The 26,628-nt window shown below is 36.3% G+C and overlaps 1 protein-coding gene across 3 annotated transcripts; it reads left to right on the plus strand.

The window, feature by feature from the left end:
- The first annotated feature begins 249 nt into the window (after positions 1 to 249).
- Positions 250 to 26,312, plus strand: LOC112049275 (zinc finger protein 208). 3 transcript variants are annotated; one of them, XM_052887037.1, is made up of 29 exons: positions 250 to 451; positions 3,067 to 3,187; positions 4,862 to 6,083; positions 6,582 to 6,736; positions 7,050 to 7,159; positions 7,853 to 7,975; positions 8,540 to 8,629; positions 9,051 to 9,097; positions 10,606 to 10,725; positions 11,078 to 11,136; positions 11,466 to 11,586; positions 12,354 to 12,457; positions 13,155 to 13,331; positions 14,087 to 14,207; positions 15,029 to 15,184; positions 15,822 to 15,945; positions 17,395 to 17,536; positions 18,043 to 18,150; positions 18,723 to 18,861; positions 19,423 to 19,538; positions 19,729 to 19,818; positions 20,045 to 20,145; positions 20,739 to 20,832; positions 21,240 to 21,398; positions 22,906 to 23,050; positions 24,296 to 24,400; positions 24,773 to 24,884; positions 25,460 to 25,593; positions 26,073 to 26,312. In XM_052887037.1, the coding sequence occupies exons 2-29, from the start codon at positions 3,078 to 3,080 to the stop codon at positions 26,178 to 26,180; spliced, it is 4,392 nt and encodes a 1,463-aa protein (XP_052742997.1). In that variant the 5' UTR covers positions 250 to 451; positions 3,067 to 3,077; the 3' UTR covers positions 26,181 to 26,312. The 3 variants fall into 3 exon arrangements, with proteins under 3 accessions (XP_052742997.1, XP_052742996.1, XP_052742998.1); XM_052887036.1 differs by having other exon boundaries at positions 251 to 451; positions 7,853 to 7,993; XM_052887038.1 differs by lacking the exons at positions 15,822 to 15,945; positions 17,395 to 17,536; positions 18,043 to 18,150; positions 18,723 to 18,861 and having other exon boundaries at positions 251 to 451; positions 7,853 to 7,993.
- Positions 26,313 to 26,628: the final 316 nt, after the last annotated feature.

Raw genomic sequence — 26,628 nt, forward strand, 5'->3', positions numbered from 1 at the left:
TTTTGTCATCTGTCATTGTCAATGAACCAATATTTTTTTCTGCTTCTTATTATTTAGTGGTACTTAAAATAATATTATTTTTATGTGGTACTTAAAATAGTTTAAAATAAAAGCATTTGTATTTTTTGTTTTATATTTTTAAATAGGTGTTTATTTAGAATAACTTACTAATTTACAGTGGTGATAAAGTCCAAGGAACATAATCTAAGAGTCAGTACAATTTGCTTGATTTTTCGCTAGTAATTATCTGTCCAACGCAATGTTTTTGTTTTGATTTCGATGTTTTGAATTTTGATTTGAATTTGAACTTGATTTGAAGGAAACATGAATTTCCATGACCTCTTTGACATTATTGTTTTTTATTTTAACAATTCATTTGTTTTCTAAAATAAAAATGCCAGTGATCTGTGAAAATGAATACTGATACGCTGTTTTTAATAAAAGGAATACGGTTAGTGATATTTATTGTTCAGTAATTTGTATTTATTTTAACCAGAACAGTGCACCGGTTTTGGAAAAACCTATAAACTGGCCAGAAACAATTTTACTGGCCAGTGATAAAGATTTTTTTCAGTATTCAATCAAAACAGATATTTTACTTGGCTGGAAAAATAAAATCTTCAAATTCTATCCTGTATGCCTCACTCTCTCACTCAGAATATCATTAACTTTATTTCTGCATTAACTTAAATTTTCTAATAGTAGTTAATTATCATAAGCATTTAAATGTTTTACCAGTACTTCTATCTAAATGAATATCAAATCTTTTGCTTTTATCCAATTATTTATAATATTAGAAATTCAATATGCAAAGAATACTTTGTCTTCAGTTCTTTAGGCTTTTGGGAAAATTTTCAGGCTTATTTGAAATGCCAGGTTTCTTTGTAGGGAAACCAAGAAAGTCAGACTGCTTAATACCTCTGACAAAAATTAAGATTCATTTATTTCAAGTAGTCTTACTTTACGAGCACTTTTAAAAAGTGCTGTATGCTCCAGCATTTGCTTGGTTCATGCAGCAATATGCTGAGCTTTTTCAAGGTTGTGCCAAACATGACATAGCAGTGTTTGATGCTTCTGTTACTTGAGTTTTGGTCTTGACTTGCGACATCAGGCTTCGACTGTGGCTAGTAACCACCCTACCGACAAAGACGTGCCGCCAAGCTATTTAGCGTTCCAATATGTTGTGTAGAAATCGAAAGGGATGTGAATTTTCATCCTCCTCCTAACGAATTAGCCCGCTTCCATCTTAGATTGCATGATTGCATCATCACTGAGATTCAACATCAACATCAGGTGAGATTGTAGTCAAGGGCTAACTTGTAAAGAATAAAAAAAAATCCTCCAACTGCTTCCACTGCACCTTGTACAACTCTGGCCCAGCAAAGCCCTAGGGTTAGGCGGATGTCGTCTTCCCACATTCTTGCTGGACATCCACATTGTCTTATGCCATCTCTGGGGTACCAGAGTGTTACCTGCATGCTTTGTTAATGTATCTAATAACAATTTCTAAAAAATACAACTACTATGCAAGTTGTTCATAGTAGACTCTGCCGACTAAATCTATAACTTAGTCATCACAAATAACCTTCTCAAGATCTCAAGTCTATACTACAGCTTTTCTTGATGAGCCAACAAGCAAATTAAAAATGAGGGTATTAAACACCAGTAATTTCACACGTAATAATAATTATAATTTTTTTAAAAATCTTTAAAAAACATGATTAATAATCTTAGAACAATACCATATCCATATCCATGGTTAATATATGCGTTTTCTACCTTCATTTCTAATTTATTTGTTGGTAAACAGTATTCATCAAGAAAGGCTGCAGTATAGGCATGATTGGATAACCTAATAACTTTAACTTTGCAACTTTACTTTTCTCGCTACTCACCATTACTTATTTGTAATATACTAGCCGACGTCCCGCAGTTTCACCCGCGTCGTTCCTGTTCCCATAAGAATACGGGAATAAAATATAGCCTATGATACTTAGGTACATATAACATGACTCTAGTGGTAAAAGAATTTTCGACATTGGTTTAGAATTTCCTGTCTAAGGCCTAGTTTGGAATACTTTAGTATTTTTTAACATTTGTACTCGACTAGAATAGGGATGATGACAGTTTTTTAAATTGTATATAAATTAAGAGTATACTAACAGTAAAGCAATTTTGTAAAAGGAACAGGGTATCTGCGATCATTACTTTCGGAGCTACAGGGATTTAAAGAGTCAGATTTGCGGCGCTGCCGCGGATCCCTGAAAAACGCCCCATACAAAATGGCTTGAAACAATGACGTCATAGGCAATGTAATGATCGTTAGATTTGTATGCGCGTTCAAACAAAATCACTAATATCTTTGTTATTTGTGCGTTTATGCTTATAGTTCATATATTAAAAAATGTCACATTTAATGTAAGGAAGCTAAAACTGTATGAATTTTCATCTAATTACGATAAAATATTTTTAATAGATTTTGAAATTTTATAATCTCATTTATTTTGCAAATATCCAGACAATCTTTGCTTTTTATGTATAAATTAGTTAACATTGACCCTATTTACCCGAATGTATCATAAAAATCAATATATTCAAACCTAGTCATCATCCCCATACTAAAGTAGTCCGAACTAGACATAAAGATTTCATTCATGTAGTTTCTATTCCCGTGAAAATGGAATATTAATTAATGCTTCTCAAATAATGTAGCTTTCTATCTGTGAAAGAATTTTTCAAATAGGTCTGTACCCACTTTTTGAGTTTATTTTTATTTTATTTATTTATTTTAATTTAATATGTGTACAATGTACATATGTATTATAAAACAAAGTCGTTTGCCAAAAGTATCAGGCAGGCATCGCTAATAATAAGTATACAAAACAATAACAAAGGTATAGACCACTAACAGATATCTAGACTTCTTGACTTTGAAAAATACCCAATGTAGAACAACCAATTACATAAAACAATATACAACCAACAACATTTCTCAGATTTGAGAAATGTAATTGGTTGTATTTTCATTACGTCACCTCAGCCTATAAAATCCTGTAACTGTTCCAGTCAATAAAGCAATGGCGGAACCTGAGCCTCTGATTCTCTGCATGGAGAATATAAATGGAGAAGAAGTGGAATTGACGATTGAACCACACGATACTTTCCAGGACTTTCAGGACAAGGCCAAGTAAGTATTAATTAATCATCATCATCATCATCATCATCATCATCATCATCATCATCATCATCATCATCATCACCACCACCATCTTTATCAACCCATATTCGGCTCACTGCTGAGCTTGAGTCTCCTCTCAGAATGAGAGGGGTTAGGCCAATAGGCCCACACCCTCCGGAATCGGAGGCAGAGGTCATATCCACTGGGCTATCACGGCTATTCAAGTATTAAATAATATCCTTCTTATTTTCACCTAGTTATAAAGTGGAATTATTAATCTATTTCCATTCATTAAATCGAGGTCTACAGATCTCCTTAGAAGTTTTCTATATCGCGCCAAACTTCGAGGCAAATTTGATCACGAGGCGTATGGTTGCGCAGTAAACGTTATCATAATATTACTAATCAGAGGAACTACTGGTCCGATTTGAAAAATTATTTCAGTGTCAGATAGCCCATTTATCGAGGAAGGCTATATATTATCCCCATTTCCTTACGGTAACGGGAACTACGCGGGTGATACCGCGCGGCGTCGGCTAGTAATGAATATAACCCTAGAGTTATGGGACATAAGCACGAGCACCCTTTATACATATAACATGAAATTGAAAATTTTGAAAAAACTCCGAAGGTCATGAAATTATTAGTTACACTCTCGATGAAATCATCAATATTCTCTTTCAGTGCGCTTTCCTTTGAGACCCCACTCGAGTATATTTGCAGACATTCTTGTTATTTTATTCTTCCCACTTTCACCGCCTTGAACTTTTTAACGGTTCAACCGATTTTCACCTTTCAAACGAAACAAACTAAATTGGAATCGCTTCATCCGTTCGGGAGCTTGGTGCCACAGACTGACAGATAGACCCCTCAAACATATAACACCCCTCTTTTTGCGTCGGGGGTTAAAGACATACCCCAGCCAGGTTACTAAAAGCTACGCAGTTCGGCGTGTTGCAATGTCAAAGATTACTCGAAGTTTTGCGTGTACTATATATTTAGTCGCCGACGTCCCGTGGTCCGTTCCCCTCAGAATACAGGGAAAAATATAATCTATCACATCCACAAAAAACTGTGGAATTTTAATGGTAAAACAATTTTAAAAATTAGTTTATTAGATACAGATTATCCTACGAGAGTTTTTTAAAGAGTATTAGCCATGTATTTTTAAATACGATAATTATTTCTTATTATTCCTATTACTTTTACCGATCGAAATAAACAAGTGAGTGGGCATCTAGGTAGTCATGTGAACGTGGATAAAAATCCAAAACGCCTGAGCTCCAAACTGGCACATAGTCATGGAGCAATTAAGGTTGAAACTTTTGTTTTGATAGCCTATATCTTCATCATCATCGTCATTCACCATTAACAGGCCGATTGACGTTCACTGCTCGACATAGGCCTCTTCCAAACACCACGGTCTCGAGCCACCAACATCCAGCTGCTTCCTGTAAACCGCTAGATGTCCTTGGTGTACCTAGTGGGAGGTCGAATAACACTTCGCTTTCCGGTACGGGGTCGCCACTTTAGCACCTTGGCACCCCAACGTCCTTCGAATTATAGCTGGTGCGGATTAACTTGACACCTGGCTCGAATGATGTTTGTACTGTGTTTGGTAGTCATACTACTTGCTGAACTATGTCAGTGACTATTTTGTATTATGCTTTAATTTAATTTCAGACTTCTTTTAGGCTACGACGTAGATATAAATTCTATAACTGGAAACCAACCAGTTTCGCTAGAGGCAAACATATATAACTTTCTATTAAAAGCCGAACAGCATTTCGAAGGTACTACCCTCGATCCAGATAACTTTGATGAAATAATAGATCATAATAAAAGCGATGATCTTGTTTACATCCTCGATGATGGTACTCAAATACGTGCTTCACAAATACAGTTCGATAATGATGATCCTCTTGTGGACTTGACATCCGAAAAAATACCTTTCGTTAAATATAAAGAAGAAAGCGATGAAGAAATTGATGACGTTGTCGATACGAATGTGACTATAAAAAATATTAACATAACAGACAGTCCAGTAGCCAGTAGGAACAATGAAAGTTCTAAATGCAGTTTCGCGAATAGTCTACCATTCAATCTAGTTTGCAATAACACGTTGAACTTTGAGGCGCAGTTTGCAAAATATCTCGAATCCAGTGCAAAAACTTATACAGATCTGAAGAACGTAACTAAAAATAAATCACCAGAAAGTGTGATTGGGGATAATTATAAGAGTTATGACAACAGGAGTGATGGGCTATTTACAAGGGAAGACATATTGAATATGTTTAAAGACGCACCAGTGACTCCTTTACCTTACGAAGACAATCAGACAGAGAAACGTAGACACATAAGGAAAACTGATCCAGCTAGAGTCGTATACAAAAACTGGAATGCTAAACCCATTACTGATATAGGATCAGGTTTAGAGAAGCATAATTGTTTCATTTGCTGTGAATCAGTTAAAAATAATGAAAAATTATATTTATTTGATAAAGAAGACCAGATGTTACATCGATGTGAACAGAGAAAGTATAACATGCAATTGAAAATTATATGCGATAGATGTCTAACTGAAAATTTCAAGCCTTCAAGAAATAAAAGTCCCACTCAATCATTAGATGATAATGAATATTTAGTAATAAAAAACAATCAGCAATTCATTTTCCAGAAATCTAGTAACATTAATCTGAAGAGCAGTTACTTTATTAATAACATTAATATGAATAACATAAATAATAATAACACAGAAAAAGTTGATAAACTCAATAAACCAATAAGACACAGAGAAAGTGAAGATTTTGTCAAAGTTGAAATTGGGCCGGATGGGGAAATAGTCACTAAACCCGTAGATAATGATGTAAAATATGATGACGTCATTATAGTAAAAGATAAAAAGGTATTATATGTTATTTCTTTCTTTCTTTATGTTAAATTAGTAGTTGTTTACAACTTTAATATCACAGATTTAATTGTTTTGACGTGACAACGTCCTAAAATTCGATGAAGCCGGCTGCACACTCGAAAAAAGATGACGTCATGCGCGGTTTTCTCGCTCTAGGGTTGCCAACTTTTTTTTACAAGAAATGAAATACATTCTGGTCTATGAAGATTATTAAACAGTATTTTAGAAAAAAACGAACATTTTCTTTTAAAAAATGCAACCATTCTTTACAGACAGACTTTACAGACAACCGAATTTTCGATTGACAAAATAGTAATTTAAGTGAAAAACTATATTTTGTTTATTATTTTTGCAATATTTATGGTAGTTTCTTTTCTAAAATGTCCATTTATAATATATAGCTATCCAAACTATACCTATAACTGGTACTTTATTTGTAATAATATAGCATAAATCATGGGAAAAGAAATAATTCGTTTATTATTATTAAAGGACAGTTCTAGCGACATAGAGATTATAGAGCCGGAAGTGAACGAGGAAGCGGTTGTTGAAATAGATGTGGACAATATTGAAGACGCGGACGATGATGTCAAAGAGTTTCTGGGAAAGTACAAGCATGATTTTGAAAATATAGAATTTAAATGCAGGTAATATTTTTTAAATACAATATTAAGCACGGTTTTCTGATATAGCTATTTTTTTTTGTAAATCTCTAACTTTTCAGTTATGTGCATTTTTAGAAATTAAATATTACGTCTACAATGGTCAAGGAAAAACATCGTATTTAAACCTGCATACCTGAGAATTTAATTAGTTAAACTATGTGTGTGAAGTCTGCCGATCCGCATTGGGCCAGCGTGGTGAACTATTAGCCTAAGCCCTCTCGTTCTGAGGAGGAGACTTGTGCTGAACAGTGAGCTGAATATGGGTTGTTAATGATGCTGATGACGTTATTACCAGGTTTTGCGAAAAACAATTTGAAAATTTGGACCAAGCTATGGACCACTGTGATGAACACAAACACGATGTTGACGATGGTGTTGTCTTTCCATGTCCGCTGTGTGATTACGGTAAGATCATCGTTAAATTAAATATTATGATGTTTACCATCATTATCATTATCATCATTACGATCACCATCATCGTCATCATCATAGTCATCGTCATCGTCGTCATCATCGTCATCATCGTCATCATCGTCATCATCGTCATCATCGTCATCATCGTCATCGCCATCGCCATCGCCATCGTCATCGCCATCGCCATCATCATCAGTATCATTATCATCATCATTCACCATCAATTTAAATAACTGAAATCGAATATATAAAATTCACGTGTCACAGTTTTCGTTGCCATACTCCTCCGAAACGGCTTGACCGATTTTGATTAAATTTTTTGTGCATATACTGTAGGTCTGAGAATCGGCCAACATCAATTTTTTAAACCCCTAAATCTTAGGGTAGGGTAGTGGTAGGGTAGGGTATGGTATAGGAATAGTGTAGGGGTAGGGTAGCGGTAGGGTAGGGATAGGGTAGGGGTAGGGTAGGGTAGTGGTAGGGTAGGTTTATGGTATAGGGATAGAGTAGGGGTAGGGTAGCGGTAGGGTAGTTGTAGGGTAGGGTAGGGTAGGGGTAGAGTAGAGGTAGGGTAGGGGTAGGAGTAGGGTAGTGTAAGGTAGGGATAGGGAAGAAGTGCAAATAAATTAATTAATAAATCTAGTAGTATAGTAAATTAGTATAATTTTAAATATTATTTTACAGGTTACGCAAATTCAAAATGGCTTAAAGCACACTTGAAAGCGGCACATAATAACACAAAAAGAGAAGACATTAAGGAAGAAAACGCAATCAAAGAAGAAAACAGTAGAGACAATGACAATGAAGGTAAAAAAAATGTTAATTGTAAATATCAATCACACTATTATTAAAAAGGCGAAAGTTTGTGTGTAAGTGTGTGTGTGTATGTGTGGAAGTGTGTATGTTTGTTCTTCCTCCTTTACGCTGAGGCTACTAAAGCGATTTAGCTAAAATTTGGAATTCAAAAAGATTTTACTCTATATTAACACATAGGCTACTTTTTATCCTATAAAAATCCATGGTTCTAGCGGGATTTGTGAAAAACTGAATTCCACGCGGACGAAGTCGGGGGCGTCCTCTAGTATGATAATAAAAAAATATAAAAAAATCTTGTTTAAGAATTAGAATAATTTTAATCTTTTTGGTATTGTATTAAGATCAGGAGAAATTAAATGGACCCAATGTCTGGGTATGACCCTTTCAAAAAAAAAGAATTGTAAAAGTTTGACTCACTACAGAATTATGCGAGGTCTACACAAAAAAATAATACGCTTCGAATTCAGTACCTTGGTGGAAAATTATTTTCATTTACCTACTAAAAAGTTCGAGGACCAAAGTTCTTTTTTTATATTATCAATATTTTTTTCGTAGCTGAAGAAATAACCCACACCCCAGAGTCTTCACCTGTCGCCAAAAGGACCAGGAGTTCACTTAAGAGAAACGATGTTGACATCAACAATGGTAACTACTTCTAATAATGATAAATAAAATAGGGAAATAAAATATAGCTTATGACTCAAATGCCGTGGCTTTTAATTCGTAAAAGAATTTTCAAAATCGGTTCAGTAGATTCAAAGACTATCCCCTACTAATACCACAAACTTTACCTCTTTATGATATGAATATAGAAAATCAAACTGATTCATAAATAAACATGTTCCTTTAAATTACCATTGTATTTGTGTGTAATTAGATAAACAAAAGTGTATTATTTTACCACAATTGACGCTTCTTTTAAAAACATCACTTGAGTATCCTTTTGGTTATTATTAAGCTAAGCAAATATTATTCAAACTTAATTTAAAACATTATCAAGCTAAGCAAATAGTATTCAAACTTAATTAAAACATTACCAAATTCCTAATCTGTTGTTCCATTAAAGGTACACAAGAACAACTGCAGACAAAAGAATCTCTTCTCAATCATACGGTTAGTGGTGAAAGTTAGTTTTACATTAGCTGAGCACTTGATGTTTGCTTTTTTTTTTCTGTCTGAGTAGTAGTGCCGATAGCTCCCTGCGGAACCACTGCGGCGTCACCGGGGGGGTTGGGCGAGTGCAGAAGCATCGCCTGATGTGACCCGAAGGCTGAAAAAAAGATAGAGGACGGAACGGCTCTCTAAGGGCGTCTCCTATGAGACTCGGACCTCGGCTTAGAGGGCCATTCTGGAGGAGGTAACCGTGACCTGAGTGAATCAGTCCGGACGCCCCCAAGATCGTGAGTTAGAAAATCCACGTCCGGGTGACGTTAGATATAGGGGACTTCGTCTTCGCCGGCGAAGACGCTGTGTAGCTTGTGATTGTGTTGCCTGGGAAGCATTGTCGGTTGTTATGTCATCGTCTGGATCGTAAAGGACGTTCTTGGGACGCCTCTGCTTGCAGTTAGCGTTTAGGTTGGGAGTGTAATTGCAGGCCTCAACCACTAGTTGGTTGGGATGGATGGCAGCTCTGTCAAAAAGTTTTGAGAGAGCTGTTTCATGTACTTAGCTATTGTCGGCAATTCTAGATCTCTATGGAGGTCATTATTGCGTAAGAACCACGGCGCGACCGTGATTTGACGCAGAAAACGATTCTGTAGGGTTTGAGGCGGCCTAAGGGTCGCTTTGGGACGGTGGGCAAACACTACACTAGCGTAGGTTAAGATCGGACGGATCGTAGTTTTATAAAGCGTTAGCTTTGAGCGGAGGGACAATTTACTTTTCTTATTTATCATAGCGTAAAGGCGGTGCATTACGTATGCGGCCTTTTTTCTCGCTTTGTTAACGTGCATGGAGAAGCTCATGCGGTTATCGAAGGTGACGCCTAGATACTTGGCAGTACGTTGCCAGGGGATGGGTGCTCCGTAAAGGGAGACTTCTTTGAGTCCGGACTTGAGACGGGAGACCGCTTTGCCAGTGAAAAGCACGGCTGCGCTTTTCTCTGGGTTGACTTCTATACGCCAAAAGCGGAACCATTTACCTATAATGTCTACCGCCTTCTGGAGGCGGGCTCTAATGTGGACCCGGTTTGGTAGCGTAACTGTCGTCTATAGAAAAGCATTTACAGTCTCATAAAGATTGTTTTTTGTTCTTTACAAGATAGTCCTTGACTACAATCTCACCTGATGGTAAGTGATAATGCAATCTAAAATGGAAGCGGTCTAACTTGGTAAGAGGAGGATGAAAATCCACACTGCTTTCGGTTTCTACACGATATCGTGCCGGAACGCTAAATCGCTTGGCGGTACGTCTTTGTCGGTAGGGTGGTAACTATATAGCCACGGCCGGAGCCTCCCACCAGCCAGACCTAAACCAATTAAGAAAACCTCAATCCGCCCAGCCGGGAATCTAACCCAGGGCCTCCGTCTTGCAAATCCGCCGCGCATACTACTGCGCCACGGAGGCCGTCAAAGTCGATTCTACTTTTGGTCACTCAATACTTTGTCCTGTTTATAAAATAGCAAGAACAAGAAAATGTTAAGATGGAGGTGAAACAAGAATGCCAAGACAGTAGCGATAGTGACTCCATATGGATAGTGCAGACGGGCGATGATGATAATCAGCTTAAGAAGTTGTTACAGGTAAGTTTTGTTAAATACGGGTAAATTGTAATAAATCGACAATACTAATATTATAAAGAACAAAGATTTGTATTTTGTATGTAAAGATATGTAATAGATTCAAAAACTACTGGACTGATTTGAAAAATTCTTTCACCAATTTCTACATTATCAGAGTAACATTGGCTATATCATGTCCCCGTATTCCCAGAACGGGAACTACGCAGGTTCAAACGCGAGGTTCTGCTATAATTTAGAAAAGGGATATTTTAAATTTGAACTATATAAAAATAAAACACATAACTTATCTTGCATGTTACAATAACTGACATTTTTTTTTATTTTTTACTAGTATAAAATATTTTATTCGCAGGTAACGGAAGGTAAACGAAATGTGAACGATTTAAAGAGACACAAATGTTTTAGTTGCAGGTAAGCAGTATTATGATGTGTGAAAAATATAAAAAAGTACAAAGAACTGTAACGATTTCTCTAGAGCAGTAATGCGTTGCTATATATTCTGGGTTTTGGATTGGGTAATTCCCCTATTTGGTCAGTTTGCGATTTGATAATTTGTGAATTGGCCTGTTCAGGTAGCAGATTTTGGCCCTAATAGCTTATTACCATCTTGCTGTCGAGTGATTATGTATGATAGTTTCCAAGTTAGAGTATTATCGTATCCATGTATCATGAAGGAAATCATATTAAACTTTTGACGTTGAATAAAATTACGTTTTCAATTAATGAGAAACTTTTTTTAGTCAAATATTTCCCAACGCGGAGAGTCTAAGAACACACAAATGTAGGAAGCGTGTTGGGAAAAGGCAATTCAATTTGACAAAGAAGGAATCAGTTTCACCCACACTAGAAGACTTTATTAAGGTATTTATTTTAGTTTGTAAAAGATTTGAACACATTAAAAATATTTTCTTTTATAGTAAGTACTAATTGACAGCCCAAGCAGATAGTCTACTTAATGGTAAGTGGAAAACTATCGCCTGTAAATAGAGCAAATCTTCAAGGCTTGCAAGTCGTGTGTCCATTCAACCTCAGACGCACTCGTAGATGTTTGCCTGTAATTACATTGGCAAACATGCCCTTCACACCAAAATACAAAAAAAAAAATCATATAAAGAGTGCCTATAGAGAATTTTTTTCTCCGGTTTAAGCGCGCAGCCTAAAAATGGAAACATCCTACATAGGTTAAGTCACTGACATTTATTTTAAGCAAGCATTTTTGTTTCTTTACCTTGCCCCCCTCCCCCCCCCCCCAACTAATTTTGATAAAGGGCCCCTCACAAAGCACGCTACACCACTGACATGAAGATAGTTTAGTTCTTTGAAATGAGTTTGAGCTTTTTCACAAAAATATTTCCCGAGATTTAGTTGTCTAGATAAAGAAGTAGGTAAATTAAATAACTATGTGAATTTATTATAAAAGCTTTGCGCGAGCTTTCCTTATTTAAATTTATAAAATAAGGAAAGCTCGCGCTAAGCTTTTATAATAAATTATGACTTTATAGTAGAAAATAAATTATAAAGTAAAAAATATTTTTTTTTAATTTTGGCGCGTTCAAATGAAAGCTTGTTTTCAAAAAGGTTTTTTACTTTTAATTTATGTACTAACTCCATATTACAAATGTTTGTAGAGACATCGTAAACGAAAAACTCGAGGGCCCAATGATCCTCAAATAGTAACGTGCCACAATTGCAACGAGTCTTTCACTTCTAAAGTGAGACTCAAGTTTCATATGTAAGTAATTTAGATAAATCATATTTATTCATTCAGTCAACAACAACAGTCAACATACTACCTACTCGTAACTAAGAGGTTTAACATTTAATACGGTTAAACTAATTTGTTACTTTATCAGAACTTACCTTGATCAGGTAAGTTCGAATAAATAGTTAAAACTGCTATTCCAGATACAGCCAAAACACATTGTATAATATTTTTTAATATTTATATCTTAGTATCAAAAGCCCGCGGCTTCGTCCGCCCTTGGACTTCTTTAATCCGGCCCCCTCGTTATATCATCTACAATTATAAACTACTTCCATGCCAAATCTCATCTTTGAGTGTCAGCTCCTCCCAGATGATAAAAGGGAGCCTCGAGGCTTAGCCCTCTTGCCCGGGTAAGGCGCGGGGAACCTTGCTCCCCCGGTCATTTTCTTGCAGCCCCTTTCGGGGCTGAGTTCTAAGGGACGTCTGTCCAGGTGCCCTACGTGGATTTCGAGCCCACGTGCTCGCTTTCGCTTTTATGTAGAAGATTAAGTTTTGAAAACATTCATCAGCATCATCACAGCCGATGGACGTCTACCGCAGGACATAGGCCTTTTGTAAGGACTTCCAGTGTTGGTCGACCCCCTACCAGGTGTACTGACTACATCAAGCGAGGCGCAGGATGGTGATGTTTGGAAGTCCCAAAAACATTAAATCATGTTCACAGGCAATTTCACGAAGCAACAAACTTGCTAACATCAGACGGGCAATACATGTGCGCGGAATGCAAGGACACATCGTTCGCCAATGAGACGAAACTGTTCGACCACGTGCACTTCCAGCATAATAAGCAGAAGCGATGGCAGTGCCCCGTCAAAGATTGTGGGAAGACATTCTTTTTGAGGTAAAATACTAACTTAATTCACTAGCTAGCTAGCTTAATATGAGCCACCACATATCTCGTGAAGGTAAAACGACTTAGGCCCTGGGTTCGATCCCCGGCTGGGCCGATTGAGGTTTTCCTAATCCAGTCCAGGTCTGACTGGTGGGAGGCTTTGGCCGTGGTTAGTTACCACCCTAACGGCAAAGACGTGCCGCTAAGCGTTTTAGCGTTCTGGTAAGATGTCGTGTACCAGAAACAAGTATAACAGAAAGTCTCCCTCCCGACAAGTTCTTCCATCTTAGAATGCATCGTCGCTTACCATCAGGTGAGATTGTAGTCAATCATGATAGCTTTTTTTTAGAATTATCACAGACTGTGCCCGTCAACCTGAGATAGCAAACTCTCCTTTCACGTCAAATTATATTTATTATTGATCGACTATACCTGTGACTCCGTTCACGTGAAATTCTGTTTTGACAAATCCCGCGGGAACAATACATTTTTCCAGAATAAAAAGTGGCATGTGTTTTGATCCAAATGTCCAATTTATCTTTAAGTATATCAAATTTCATCCAAATCGTTTCAGGCTTAGCCGTGAAAAGGTAACACACAGACACACAGATAGACTGACTTACTTAATTTATAATATTAGTAATTGACAATAAATTTGGTATTGATTTTTTCAAGATTACCTATTTTAATGTCCGTGATAATAATAATCAAACCACGAATGTCAATGTTAGCTTGACAGGTAACATAATTAATATTTTTACCAGGGCAACATTGACGAAGCATAGTCGCATGCACACAGACACGAGGCGTTATGTTTGTGTGACTTGCGGTAAAAGGTTCCTCGACAAGCAGACATTAGACGAACATGGAGTCACTCATCTGCAGGTAATGATGGCAATATACATAATAATATATTTTTTTTTTATTCTTTACAAGTTAGCCCTTGACTACAATCTCACCTGATGGTAAGTGATGATGCAGTCTAAGATGGAAGCGGGCTAACTTGTTAGGAGGAGGATAAAAATCCACACCCCTATCGGTTTCTACACGGCATCGTACCGGAACGCTAAATCGCTTGGCGGTACGTCTTTGCCGGTAGGGTGGTAACTAGCCACGGCCAAAGCCTCCCACCAGCCAGACCTGGACAAATTAAGAAAATCTCAATCTGCCCAGCCGGGGATCGAACCCAGGACCTCCGTCTTGTAAATCCACCGCGCATACCACTGCGCCACTGAGGCCGTCAAAATAAATACCAGTATATTGTAATGTTCCTAAAGATAAAAGGCTAACATGTAAGTTTCTTGCGAATCTGCCTTTCAAATTGGCACTGCAAACAGACAAAGTCAGCGTTTCAACATTACTTGTAAAAATTCATTTTAAATAAATGAATTTGAACTGATTTGATTTAATAATAATAATTTTCGATAGGCTATTTGCTCGCGGAATCACAGAGCTGCCTACTTCTTTGTTGCTCTATTTAATTTTTTATATAATTTCTTGAATGTGGCTTAATAGTTTCACCACCTTTAAGTTTCAGAAAGCTTATTCTCAAGTTTTGTCTTTGTCATTTGACGCGGAAAGCCATTAAAGTAGTGAATTTATTAATAAAATATTTATTATTATTGATTATTAGGCAATGTTTACCCATATTATATTAGTTAAATAAAATATTCTATCTGTGTACTGATTTGCTTTTAATATTGCAGATCAAACCGTTCCAATGTCACATATGTCTCAAGCAACTGACGCGCAGATCTCGTCTGCGTATGCACTTGCGCGCGCACGAGGAGGAGCTGTCGCCGGCGTTGGTGCTCGTCTGTGCCATGTGCAGCAGGGCTTTTAGAGACCACGTCGATGCTCAGGTAAAGTTGAATAAATATGATTAATATATGTATGTTCTGCGATGGAACGATCTATGCTATGAGTATCTCTGCGTGATCGATTCAGAAATCAAGGAGATCCGCAAAACCAAAGTCACCGACGTAGCTCAACCAGTTGCGAAGCTGAAGTGGCAATGGGCGGGCACGTAGTTCGAAGAGCCGATGAACGTTGGGGTCCCAAGGTCCTTAATATACCCCGCACTACAAAACGCTGTGTTGGTCGACCCCCACCAAGTGGACTGACGACATCAAGCGAGTCGCAGGAATTCGCTGGATGCAGGCGGCTCAGGATCGTGATGTTTGGAAGTCCCTACAAAAGGCCTGTGTCCTGCAGTGGACGTCCATCGGCTGATATGATTTATGATGATGATATGTATTCTGGGACGGGTAAAGATGCAGTGATCTTACGGAGGAATGGTGTTAAACGGCGAATCACGGCGCTGCGTTTGAACCGCATAACACAGCGTTGTGTGTTACGATCAAGAAAAAGCTTAACACCGCTGACTTGCAAACTCCGGGCTGCTACTAAGAATCTATTTTTTATATGTATCACACGATTTTGTTTCCTGTTACGTGATACATGATTGCTCAAAACTGATTGCAACATTTCCCGTTATAGGAGCACGCAATTAAATCGACTGAATGTATAGATGAGTTTACAAACGATCTCAAAGAGGAGGCCACTTCCACCGACCAGCTGTCTCCCACCAGTGGGATTGTTAGACACAATGTGATTGTTATTGGTAAGTTATATCAATCTTTAAATAAAATAAGTTATTCGACGTTGTATGACGTGAGTTTTAGCCGTGTTTCATAATCAATTAAAATTAAAATAAATAAATAATATTTTACAATCTGAGTCTGGTAACATGTAGGTCTTAAAATTAAGTACATATCTGGTACTATTATGTTTACATAGTGTGCATTTGAATAAAATATGTCAAGCAGGATTATAAGAAAGTTACATTTTGATTTGTGACGATGATGAAGATGGTAAATGAAAGGAGGCTAACAAAAGAGATTTATACGGTGAAAGTGAATGAAAATGTTGGAAGAAATTTGGCATGGCTATATTTATATTAATATGGTGTTAGGTGGTAAAAAAATGTTTTGGGGTTCCTTCCCTACATGTAAATTTAGAATGTTTTTTTTCTCGGCTATGCCATAGTGTTTTGTTTTTTGTTTTTTTGTTTGTAACTTGTGTAGCCAAGCTCCCCCCAAACCAAAATCCTGGATTCGCCACTGTTAGTGACCATTTCAATTATTTATTACATGTTGTTGTTTGCGGCTTATATTTTGATCTTTGTCTAAATCTCCTTATCTCTTAATGGCTTAATAATGTCATCTGAAGTGTAGATTGTGTAGATAGACGGATACAATCAGCGTTCGTCGCTGAGATCGTATCAGATCCATTTTAACATCCTGCTTTTGTATTTTCGACGAAAAGACAAAGGGGGAGGTAAATTAAAAAAAAATGTATACCTGTTAGTGTGTATGTTTGTTACTCCACGCCGCAACTACTGAACCAATTGGACTGAAATTTTAAATGGAGATAGATTATACCTTGGTTTGACACAGGTTACTTTTTATCTCGCAAAACGAGTGATTCCCGTGTGATTTGTAAGATAAATTAATTTACAGGCATTAGTAGCTTATAGAATATTTGGTTTACCGTTGTTGTTATATTCCTGGATATAGTAAATAAATTAATAATAGCTTTATAACTATGGTATAAGCTATATATATAAAGGTAAATCCATGTAAAGAAATTATACATTGGGGGTCGTTCAAGTTTTACGTAAACTTCATAGGGGGCGGGGGTTGCTTTGCTTATTTTTAATGACAATGGGGAGGAGGGCGGTCAAGATGGTGAATACGTCAGCAGTAGTTATTTACTTTATTACACATAGGTATAACTATGGTTGTCTATGTTTGAAAATGAAATGCAGATTTCTACAAATAAAAAAATGTATGTAACAATGTCTACGTAAGCATGAGAGGAGTAAGAGTTTTGCTTATTTTATTTTTGCTGACAAGAAGGCCGGGGGAATAATTGTACTAAATCTGTTTACGTAATCTTTGAACGGCCTCTCGAGCGATGTTCCGACGCGGCAGATTGAACTATATATAGTCAATTTTTACAGCTAAACCTGTAGCATTTAACTGATTAAATAGTTTATTACATAACACAGAAACCCGCAATAAAACATCTATACCTAAAGAAGTCAACAGCGACGAGAGTGAAACACTGCTGGCGGCTCTGGATGACGTCGCTAGAAATATTATACGTGTAGTAGATATCGAGAAAGCATTCCGCTGTGAATATTGTGAAGAGTTAGTTGTGAATTCGTTTTCTTACTTTGAGCTGTATCTCTGAGCGTATCGTGTATATACATATAAATACTTTATCCGTATTCAACACCTTGATAACTGTTGAATAGTCTTAACATAAGTTTGTCATTAGCTAACTTTATGTCTAACTAGCCGATGCGCCGCATAGTTCCTGTTCCCGTGAGAGTGCGGGGATAAAATATAGCTTATAGCACTCCCCGATAACGTAGCATTCTACTGGTGAAAGGATTTTTAAAATCGGATCAGTAGTTCCGAAGATTACCCCTTTCAAAGAATGTTACAAACTTACAAACTTTACCTCTTTATAATATTAGTATAGAAGTATAGATAGGATAGATTATTAAGATAACATTTGTGAATTATTTGACACTTATCAGAAGGTGGTGAAACCGGTCTTTGATGTATAAACTTTGTTTAAAAACTTAGCGGTATTACCCATTCTTTCCTGTTTAGTTTGTTAATATTTTTCAATAAACTCTCTTTTTTAGGGTATTTTACCTGGAGGAAGCGCTGAATAACCACAGACTATTACACAAAGGTGTAAAAAATCCTTTTACGTGTCACATTTGCAAAGTGAGCTTTGCCACATATTCGAGGTAAGTTCGAATACCGGAAAGAGGGGATGGTCCTTCATTCTGCAAAATGTGGAATGCCCTAGCTTTTTTTTTCTCCGCTATCTTCAATATAGTTATATTCAAGTCAAGACTGAATACATTTTCTAGACATTTTGTATTACGCTAGATAGGCTACGAGTACCTATATGATCGCTTACTATTATATTATATACCTGATTACACCCAGCGCTAGCTTATATATGACACCGTAAAATTATAAATACCGTTTTTTATAATATATCTCGCGAGATTTATAAACTCCAAACCAATGTTTATGTTAGGTTAGGTTTTTTTTTATTTGTACGTTCTTCCTTACAATCTACCGAATACATAGTATGTCATCGAATCTTTTGATAGGTAACAATCTCTCGAGATAGACATAACCTAACGGTATTTACAATTTTACGGTGACATAATAACATAAAAGAAAAAAAATCTATATAACTGGTAAATGGTAAATATGGATCATCTCCTTTAGTAAACAATGAGAAATTGAATGAAATTTTGCAAACATTTATTTAAATAAACAGTAATCTTTGATTGTAAACACACAGGTGCACAACCCACAAAACAACGCACGGTTTCTATAAACGCAGCGTAACAGAGGATCGCACTGAAGGCCGCGCTGGTCCGGCCAGTGCCGGTATACTGGGCTATGGCGGCTTCCCTGTCGTTAAACACTTTTTGTGTGAGGTAAATGACGATAAACGTCAGGTAAATTACGATAAGTGTCACGTAAATTACGTTAAATGTCAGGTAAATTACGTTAAGTGTCACGTAAATCACGTTAAATGCCTGATAAATTACGTTAAATGTCGGGTAAATTACATTAAACTCAGGTTCACATAACTACATTCTCAGGTAATAATAATCAGTCTTATTTAACACACTTGAATCTTGATGAGGATTAACAATTTACATTCAATATACACTTAAAATACACCTTAATTGTACCCAATAATGACACCCTTGTCATTATTATGATTTTTGAGATATGGTAAAAGTAAGTATGTACCCTATCTATGGATCTTATTGTGACCATATATGGTCACAAACATGAGTTGTCCAAATACTCGTTTTAGTAATAAAGAATTCAATTTATGTTTGTTTGATAGGATTTAATTCAAAAACTACTTAACCGATATTAATAGTTCTTTTACCATTAGAAACATAAAATATATTTTTACGGTGTGGAAATAAATAATTATATTTTTAAATTTGAATTTGTTTCTATTTATATTTTACTATTTGTAGGATTGCGGCCGATCTTACTTGCATTGGACGTATTTCCAAGTACATCGACGTATGAAACATGCTAACGAAAACTACATTTTCAAGTGTAATCAATGTGAATTGACCTTTCCCAACAGGTAATTAAGAGCATCTCACAATTATTATTATAAGCGAGCTAAGTCTCTGTTTGTTGCCGATAACTTATTGGTTGCTTGCGTAACTGTTTTAAAAAAAACAGTTCATGTTTTTATAAAAAATCAATAATACATTGGGGTTACTTACCTGGTAAGTAGTAAGTATTTAATCCAAATTTTCATTTGTTTTTAGTTGGAGTGCGACATATCACAGAAAAAAAGTTCACAGTAATAGTCAAGACGCGAATGGTGGGTTTACGAAGGTTGTTCGAGAAAATTACAGGTAAAATTTAATAACAAGTCAAAGATCAATATTATAGAGTGAGTAAGATTTTATATTTCGTTTGTTACCTTCAAAACTACTGACCGATAGGCTATATTTTATCCCCGTATTCTTACGGAAATGAAAACCACGTGGGTGTTAGCTGCGCTGGTTCTTCAACAAAATAATCATACAGAATCTTATACAAAACGTTTTTAAGGAAATTTTATATAAATTTTTGTCATAGGATCCCATGTCGTGACTGTGATGAGGTGTTGCCAAACAAAATTGCACTTTATAAGCATCGGCAGAAGGAACATTGCGACGAAACTTTGATGGAAAAAGAAGGTATATTACTATAATACCACTTTATTTGTTTAAAATTACAATTTTGGCAAAGAAACTGGGAAATTCTGCAAAGTTACTTTTATTGCTCTACAAAATAATACAAACGGTATTAACGTTTACGATATTTCGCTTACAAAATATTTCTGCAACCTTTTAATATCTACCTACTGCTTTTTGCGGAATGTAGTTTTCCGCAAAGCTTAAAAATATTGACAAATTATATTTTTACTTAGTAACTTAGTTATTTAGTTAATTATTATTAGTAATATTCCACATAATCATCATAATTAACAACTCATATTCGGCTCACTGTTGAGCACGAGTCTCCTCTCAGAATGAGAGGGGTTAGCATAAATCATAATAGTCCACCACGCTGGCCTAATGCAGATTGGCAGACTTCACATAAGAAGAGAATATAATAAGAAGAGAAGAAAGAAAATTATGAAGTGTGCAGGTTTCCCCACAATGTTTTTCTTTCACCGTTTAAGACACGTGATATTTACGAATTGAAGGCAGAGCTCAAATCTGCTAGGCTATCACGGCTTTATTCTACATATGTACGAGTAAAATTTTCTCGTATTTTTGTTGTCTAGATGATTGGTCAGACCAAGTAGAGCCAGAAACAACAGTCTGTAACTATTGCGGACTTGATTTACACTTCGTCGTAGCTTTGGAACAACATGTCAAGTAAGTAGTAAAGAGTTTTCGCTTGAATTTTAGATTAAGGAAACTAGTGAATAGTGATTGCTTGGGCAATCAAATGGCCCGCAACGGGATGGATTAATTTTTAATAGTGTTTTGTATTATATATATTTAGTATTTTATAAACATATATATAAATAAATGAGAGTAAAAGTAAAGTATATTTGTGATATAAAAGTAGCCAGTTAATAATTTATGTTTATACGTGAAACTTTTGCAAGCATTTTACACGTATGCTTTTTATACCTCATAAAATCATCTTTTTTCAAAAAGATGCTATTTAATACGAAAATCAAATTTTTTTAACCATCAATTTAAAATTCGCGCTGTTTTCAAACACGTGACATGTGTGAGCTGTGTTTTTACTTTTTTCATTTGTGATTACTCGACAGAGAAGTGCACGGCTGCTCGGCGGAGGCCCGCGCAAGCGCGCACGCATGCTCGGTGTGCGCGCGCACGTTCCGCTCGGCGTCCATGCGCGACGAGCATGTTCGCGTGCACACAGGCGAGAGGCCCTTCCCTTGTGACGTTTGTGGCGTGGCTTTCAGACGGTTAGTGTACTCTGCAGTGACATCTTATTATATAAAACTCAAACGTGACTGACTGACATAGTGATCTATCAACGCACAGCCCAACCAACACTGGACGGATTGGGCTGAAATTTGGCTTGCAGGTAGATGTTATCACGTAGGCATCCGCTATGAAAAGATTTTGATCAATTCTACCCCCAAAGGGATAAAATAGGGATGTCAATTTTAAACCGATCGGGCTGAGACTTTGCATGCATTAAGCTACTATGACGTAGGCATCCACTAAAGAGAGGATTTTGATAAATTCCACCCCTAAGAGGATAAAATGGGGGAAGAAAGTTTGTATGGAAAATCCTTCAGTTTTCAATGTAAATTTGTAAATGTAAAATGATTAGTGGACTATTTATTATACTTTAAAAAACTTGCAAAAATATAAGTAGAAGAGTGTGAAACAGGGGTTGAAAGTTTATATCGATTTTTACGTGAACGAAGTCACGGGCGTCCGCTAGTTACATATAAACACAAAAGTAATACATTCTCGGAAAATAATTTAGTATGCAAGATGTTTCCAGTGTAGATCATCATTGTGCACGCGCAGTATGTAGCTACACCTCACACCTACTCCTTTAAAATCGTGGAATGTCATATATAAAATACTCATCTTTATGTAGCCATTTTGTAGTTTAAGTCATTAGGGATTTCACCATATACATATATTTTTTAAATTGGGTTAACCTTAGAAACTCACCGAGGTTCAGTTCATCATCAGTCAGAGTCAAGGTCGTCAACAAATAAAATAAAAACAGATATGGTTTAAGGGCAAATATTGTAGTTTTAGAGGTTATTGTTTAGGTCCAGATAAAGGGGTAATAGGTGGCAAACATAATTTGATTTGGTCTGGTGTTTTGACCACTCAGCGGAAATTGCGGAAAAAGTTAATCTATAAAAGAGATATCCGCAATACCTCGTGGCTTGGTACCAGAAATAGGCTTGCCTTTACTACCCTTGTCTGGATTTTACTACTAAAATTAAATGAATTAAGAGCGCGCAGCGCGTCGGTACGATATGGATAAAATTCGAAGCGCAAACGAGACGCCGAATTATGACTTTCACGTGAGTGAAAAGCACGGAGCGATTGCCGTGCGACGCAAATTTTATGACGTGAGCGCCACAACCATTTTTACCTAATTGCAAGTAAATTAAACAACATAACGAAAAACAAAATGGCCATGTTCAAGATATATACCTAATTTTCTATACAAAACAAAAATTTAAGAAAATAAGTTTGCTTTTTCTGAGATTGAAAGCAAAATGTGAGCAAAACATGTATTTTTCAAAAAATAAACTATCGAGAAAAGTTTTACAAATTGTGTATTTTGTATAGTCATAACGAAGCTTACACTTTGAAATATCATTTACCGAAATATCAGGCTCCTAACTTTTCCAGAATCTGAGATCCAGAACCATTTGTAACCACCAAATTACATATTGCACACTCTTAATAATGATGACGATGACGTTGGATCAGGTCTACAGCGATGCGCAACCACCGTCTGCTGCACACGGGCACTCGTCCGTGGTGCTGCGCGCGCTGCCCCAAGCGCTTCCGCGTCAAGTCCGACCTGCGCACGCACATTCGGCTCAAGCACCCCGCGCATCTCTCCGTCATTGAGGTATCATAGTAGCAGTAGAAGAACCAGGGACGTAGCCACCGCCGTATCTGCCGCGGAGATTTGTTTAATTATAAAAGCAAATAAAAAACTATGTATTGTGACATTTTTAATATTTAAATTTTTTTTTGTTTGTATTTATTAATTATGTTTATCCTATGACATTGTAAAGATTATTATTATATTATTAATTATTATTATTTGACATAAGCACTCGTACCTGCACAGATTGTAATTTTTTACTTGTTACTAATTTTTATTTTTTGATTAATCATTTGCTATTGAATTTATTTTTTTTATATTTTGTTAATAGTATTTGTAATATAAATTGTTGTATGCCAGAAATGGCTGAATACATTAGAATGTATGTGTTCTCAGCAAAATAAATGAATTGAATTGAATTGAATTGGACTGCAGGGGCCTCTTACATGTGAAAGCTAAAATTAGTAAAATGTAATCCACAATCTTCTTTGGTTTGATGAACTTATGAATTCCCGTATATTCATAGGTTCTTCAAACATCTTTCTTTTTTAAGAAATCTTTACTTATCATATTGGCCCCCCAATTAATTTTGATACAGGGCCCATCCAAGGCACACTACGCCACTGAGAAAAGTAATGTATGCGATGCGTAACCACCATCTGCTTCGGGCGCTTATTTGTTCAGTTTAGCTGTTTAGTTCAATATATGTATTAGCAGTGGCGTGCAATTCATACATGCAAAAATGTACTGCCTACTCTAAAGTCTCAAACAACCCTATGTTGGACGGCAAAATTCATAATTGGACAAGGAATTTTCCATTTTTTACGTAAAGTGACTACCCTAGTTAAAAACCTTATATTGCACTATTGGTTCCATAACTTTATTTATAGTGAAATGAAATTGTCAAAAAAACCCAAACCACATAGTCGAAGCTATAATTGTCAATTTATTGCTTTGCAAATTCGTTTGTAACACTCTCGATGGTCCGCGGGGTCCGGGAAGGGAGTAACGATGCCCTGCGCGCACGACTACATACCCGCGCAGTCCTTCGCCTCCCGTCGCTCGTATAGCATGAAAGTGTCCTCAACGAACTTACCAAGCTTAACTTATTAGTTTGATTTGATAACTAGCTGTAACTAGTCAACGATACTCAATAGCAGCATAAAATTATTTAAAAAATTTAACAATTACATACAAAAAAAGCACTAGTTGGCGGTGGTAATGAGGGTGTTAATGAAGTTAATAAAAAATGATTTTTACCTTTAGATTGAAGGTAGAAGCTGCACTCAAGAAGAGGTATTGCAACATCTCGACAACAACAATATAAGCCGGGACAAAGTTATAGAGATTACCATGATCACTTTTCCCAAGGTTCGTGTTAAATTTACCTACTGCAAATTATGCAAAGTAGACTTTGCAACAATACTGTACATATGATGTCGAATTAATTTGTTACTTATTATTTATATGTATCGCAAACAGTTATATTCTACCCAAAGTGTACTTTGCAATATTCCGCTGTAAAAGCAATATTAATAACAAAGCTATAAAATAACTTTAACTATAAAACTTTAAATATATACGCAACTTAACGCATATCTCACAGAACGTCGTAATACATTTTTTTTATTAGACTAAGTAATACCAACAAACAGTGCGATTTTCATCAAAGTCGATTTTTTGTTTTATGTTTATTTTTTATTTAATATTTAATTAATTATTTGCCTTTGTTTTTTCACGTAGAATACAACAAACATTGTGCCAAATAGTGTGCGAGCTCTCTCTATGCTGAACAATTTTCCGAAGAGTGTAATCCCTTGCAATTGGAAGAGTCGTGTGGTTTCGGGTTCTGAAGGTGAGTTTCTTTTTACTAAACCTAACAACAATGACGTGCAGAAAGCTTTAACGAGACTATTATACGCAAGAATTGTACAAAATGGATAATTCGTAGTTTGTAAGTAGTTTCCAACTTGCTTAACAATATCTATATCTCGGGATTTACTTAACTCTTTCTTTTAAATAATCTAGGGAATTTCTTCGTTGGGATGCTTTGGTTAGGTTTGGCATCGGATTTGAGGTCCTAGGTAGGGCTACGTAATACTGAACTATCTTTTTCTTCTAAAAAAAATTCAATAATATCTCAGACTGGAGTTGGAAGTTGTTCACATCCCCGTGTCTCACATAACCTATCGGTCTCGGTCATTATAATTCCGATGGTGGTGGTTCAAGATTTAATACCTTAAACCAAGCCTCTTTCAATCAGCGTGGTGGATCTAAGCTCCATATCTCCTCTGCTAAAACGAGGGAGGTCTGGCTCCGTAGTGGCCTGTTAAAATAGGCTAATAAAATGAATGAACTTTTATTTTAGACTGTTACGCATAAAAGTTTGCTCATTACGGACTTCTGCAAAGAGATTTTTTTTCTTTTTAGAAACTTTCCAACCGCCTCGACGTGGTCGGGGCATAGACAAGAATCCTCGCAAGCCCGCCATACTGCAGAGGTGCGACGATCTACCGCAGACATCACGAGATACGAGTGCCTACGTGCATATCGTCGAGGGGGAGGTATGCGACGTCGATATATGTACATATATTTTATAGAGAGTGCACCAGTGCTTGAGCAGATACTTGTGTACTGTAATATAATTGTAAGCCTTAATAGCTCAACGGTAAGAGCGGTTGGACTCATCACCGAGGGGTGTTGGTTCGATCCCCGCCCCGTTGGTCTATTGTCGTACCCACTCTAGCACAGTCTTCCCGACTAGTTGGAGGGGAATGGGAATATTGATACTATTAAAAAAATATATGGCAAACATTCTTTAAAAAAAAATTATCCTGCGTATATAGTTAATCTCAACATGAGATTATTATTTTGTTTTATGTTTTATTTGTATGCTGTTTCTTTGTATTCTTCCTGATTATCTTTTTTCTCATGTATTTTCTCGGGTTTTGTTAGATTAATCATAAAAATAAACTAGGATGAACGGGATTTTTTATAATTTTTACTTTGCAGTTCAAGTAAAAAATATATTTTTTCTTTGCAGAATTTACCATCTCTTGACGTACAGCTCCTACTGCAAAGTGACGTCATAGCCAATAAAAATAGAGACGTTCCAGTGGAAGATGGAGTATTATTGCAACAAACCAAGTAGAAGTACTACCTCAATTATTATATTGTCTATGACCGTTCGAAGTATTTAACCATTTTTTATTTTAATTGTGGCAGCGATTAATTAGATTTAGGTGGAATAGAATAAGTTTGATTATAATTTGAGTTAATTTTATCTGTTGTTTCATTTCCTTATTTTTATCAATATTATTTTGAAAAAGTGTGTGTCAGCTCCGACGCACGAATGGAGTTTACTACTTCAGATCGAATGTATGTTGCCCCGCAGCATACACTATGTACATCCAAATAATAACGCCTGAAAAGTGAAAGGTGCGCAGAATAGGTTGCGCACAAAATACGTAACGCTGTCATTCGTTCATCGAATATTACTGCCTATCTTTTTTCATACCGGGGTCTTTATATGAAAAATGGATTCTTAAGGAGTAAACTTCAAAAAACCTATTCCGTTAGTTTGCTCTATTAAAGGCAAT

This window comes from Bicyclus anynana, chromosome 18 (assembly GCF_947172395.1).
Source record: "Bicyclus anynana chromosome 18, ilBicAnyn1.1, whole genome shotgun sequence".
In the NCBI taxonomy this organism is placed as follows: domain Eukaryota; kingdom Metazoa; phylum Arthropoda; class Insecta; order Lepidoptera; family Nymphalidae; genus Bicyclus; species Bicyclus anynana.

Bases quoted from the DNA above. Each gene is read 5' to 3' on its own strand.
- LOC112049275 (XM_052887036.1), top strand. From the start codon at position 3,078: ATGGCGGAACCTGAGCCTCTGATTCTCTGCATGGAGAATATAAATGGA. The intron at 11,137-11,465 runs GTAAGCAGTATT...AACTTTTTTTAG, and splicing joins CACAAATGTTTTAGTTGCAG to TCAAATATTTCCCAACGCGG. The intron at 15,946-17,394 runs GTAAGTTATATC...TACATAACACAG, and splicing joins ACACAATGTGATTGTTATTG to AAACCCGCAATAAAACATCT.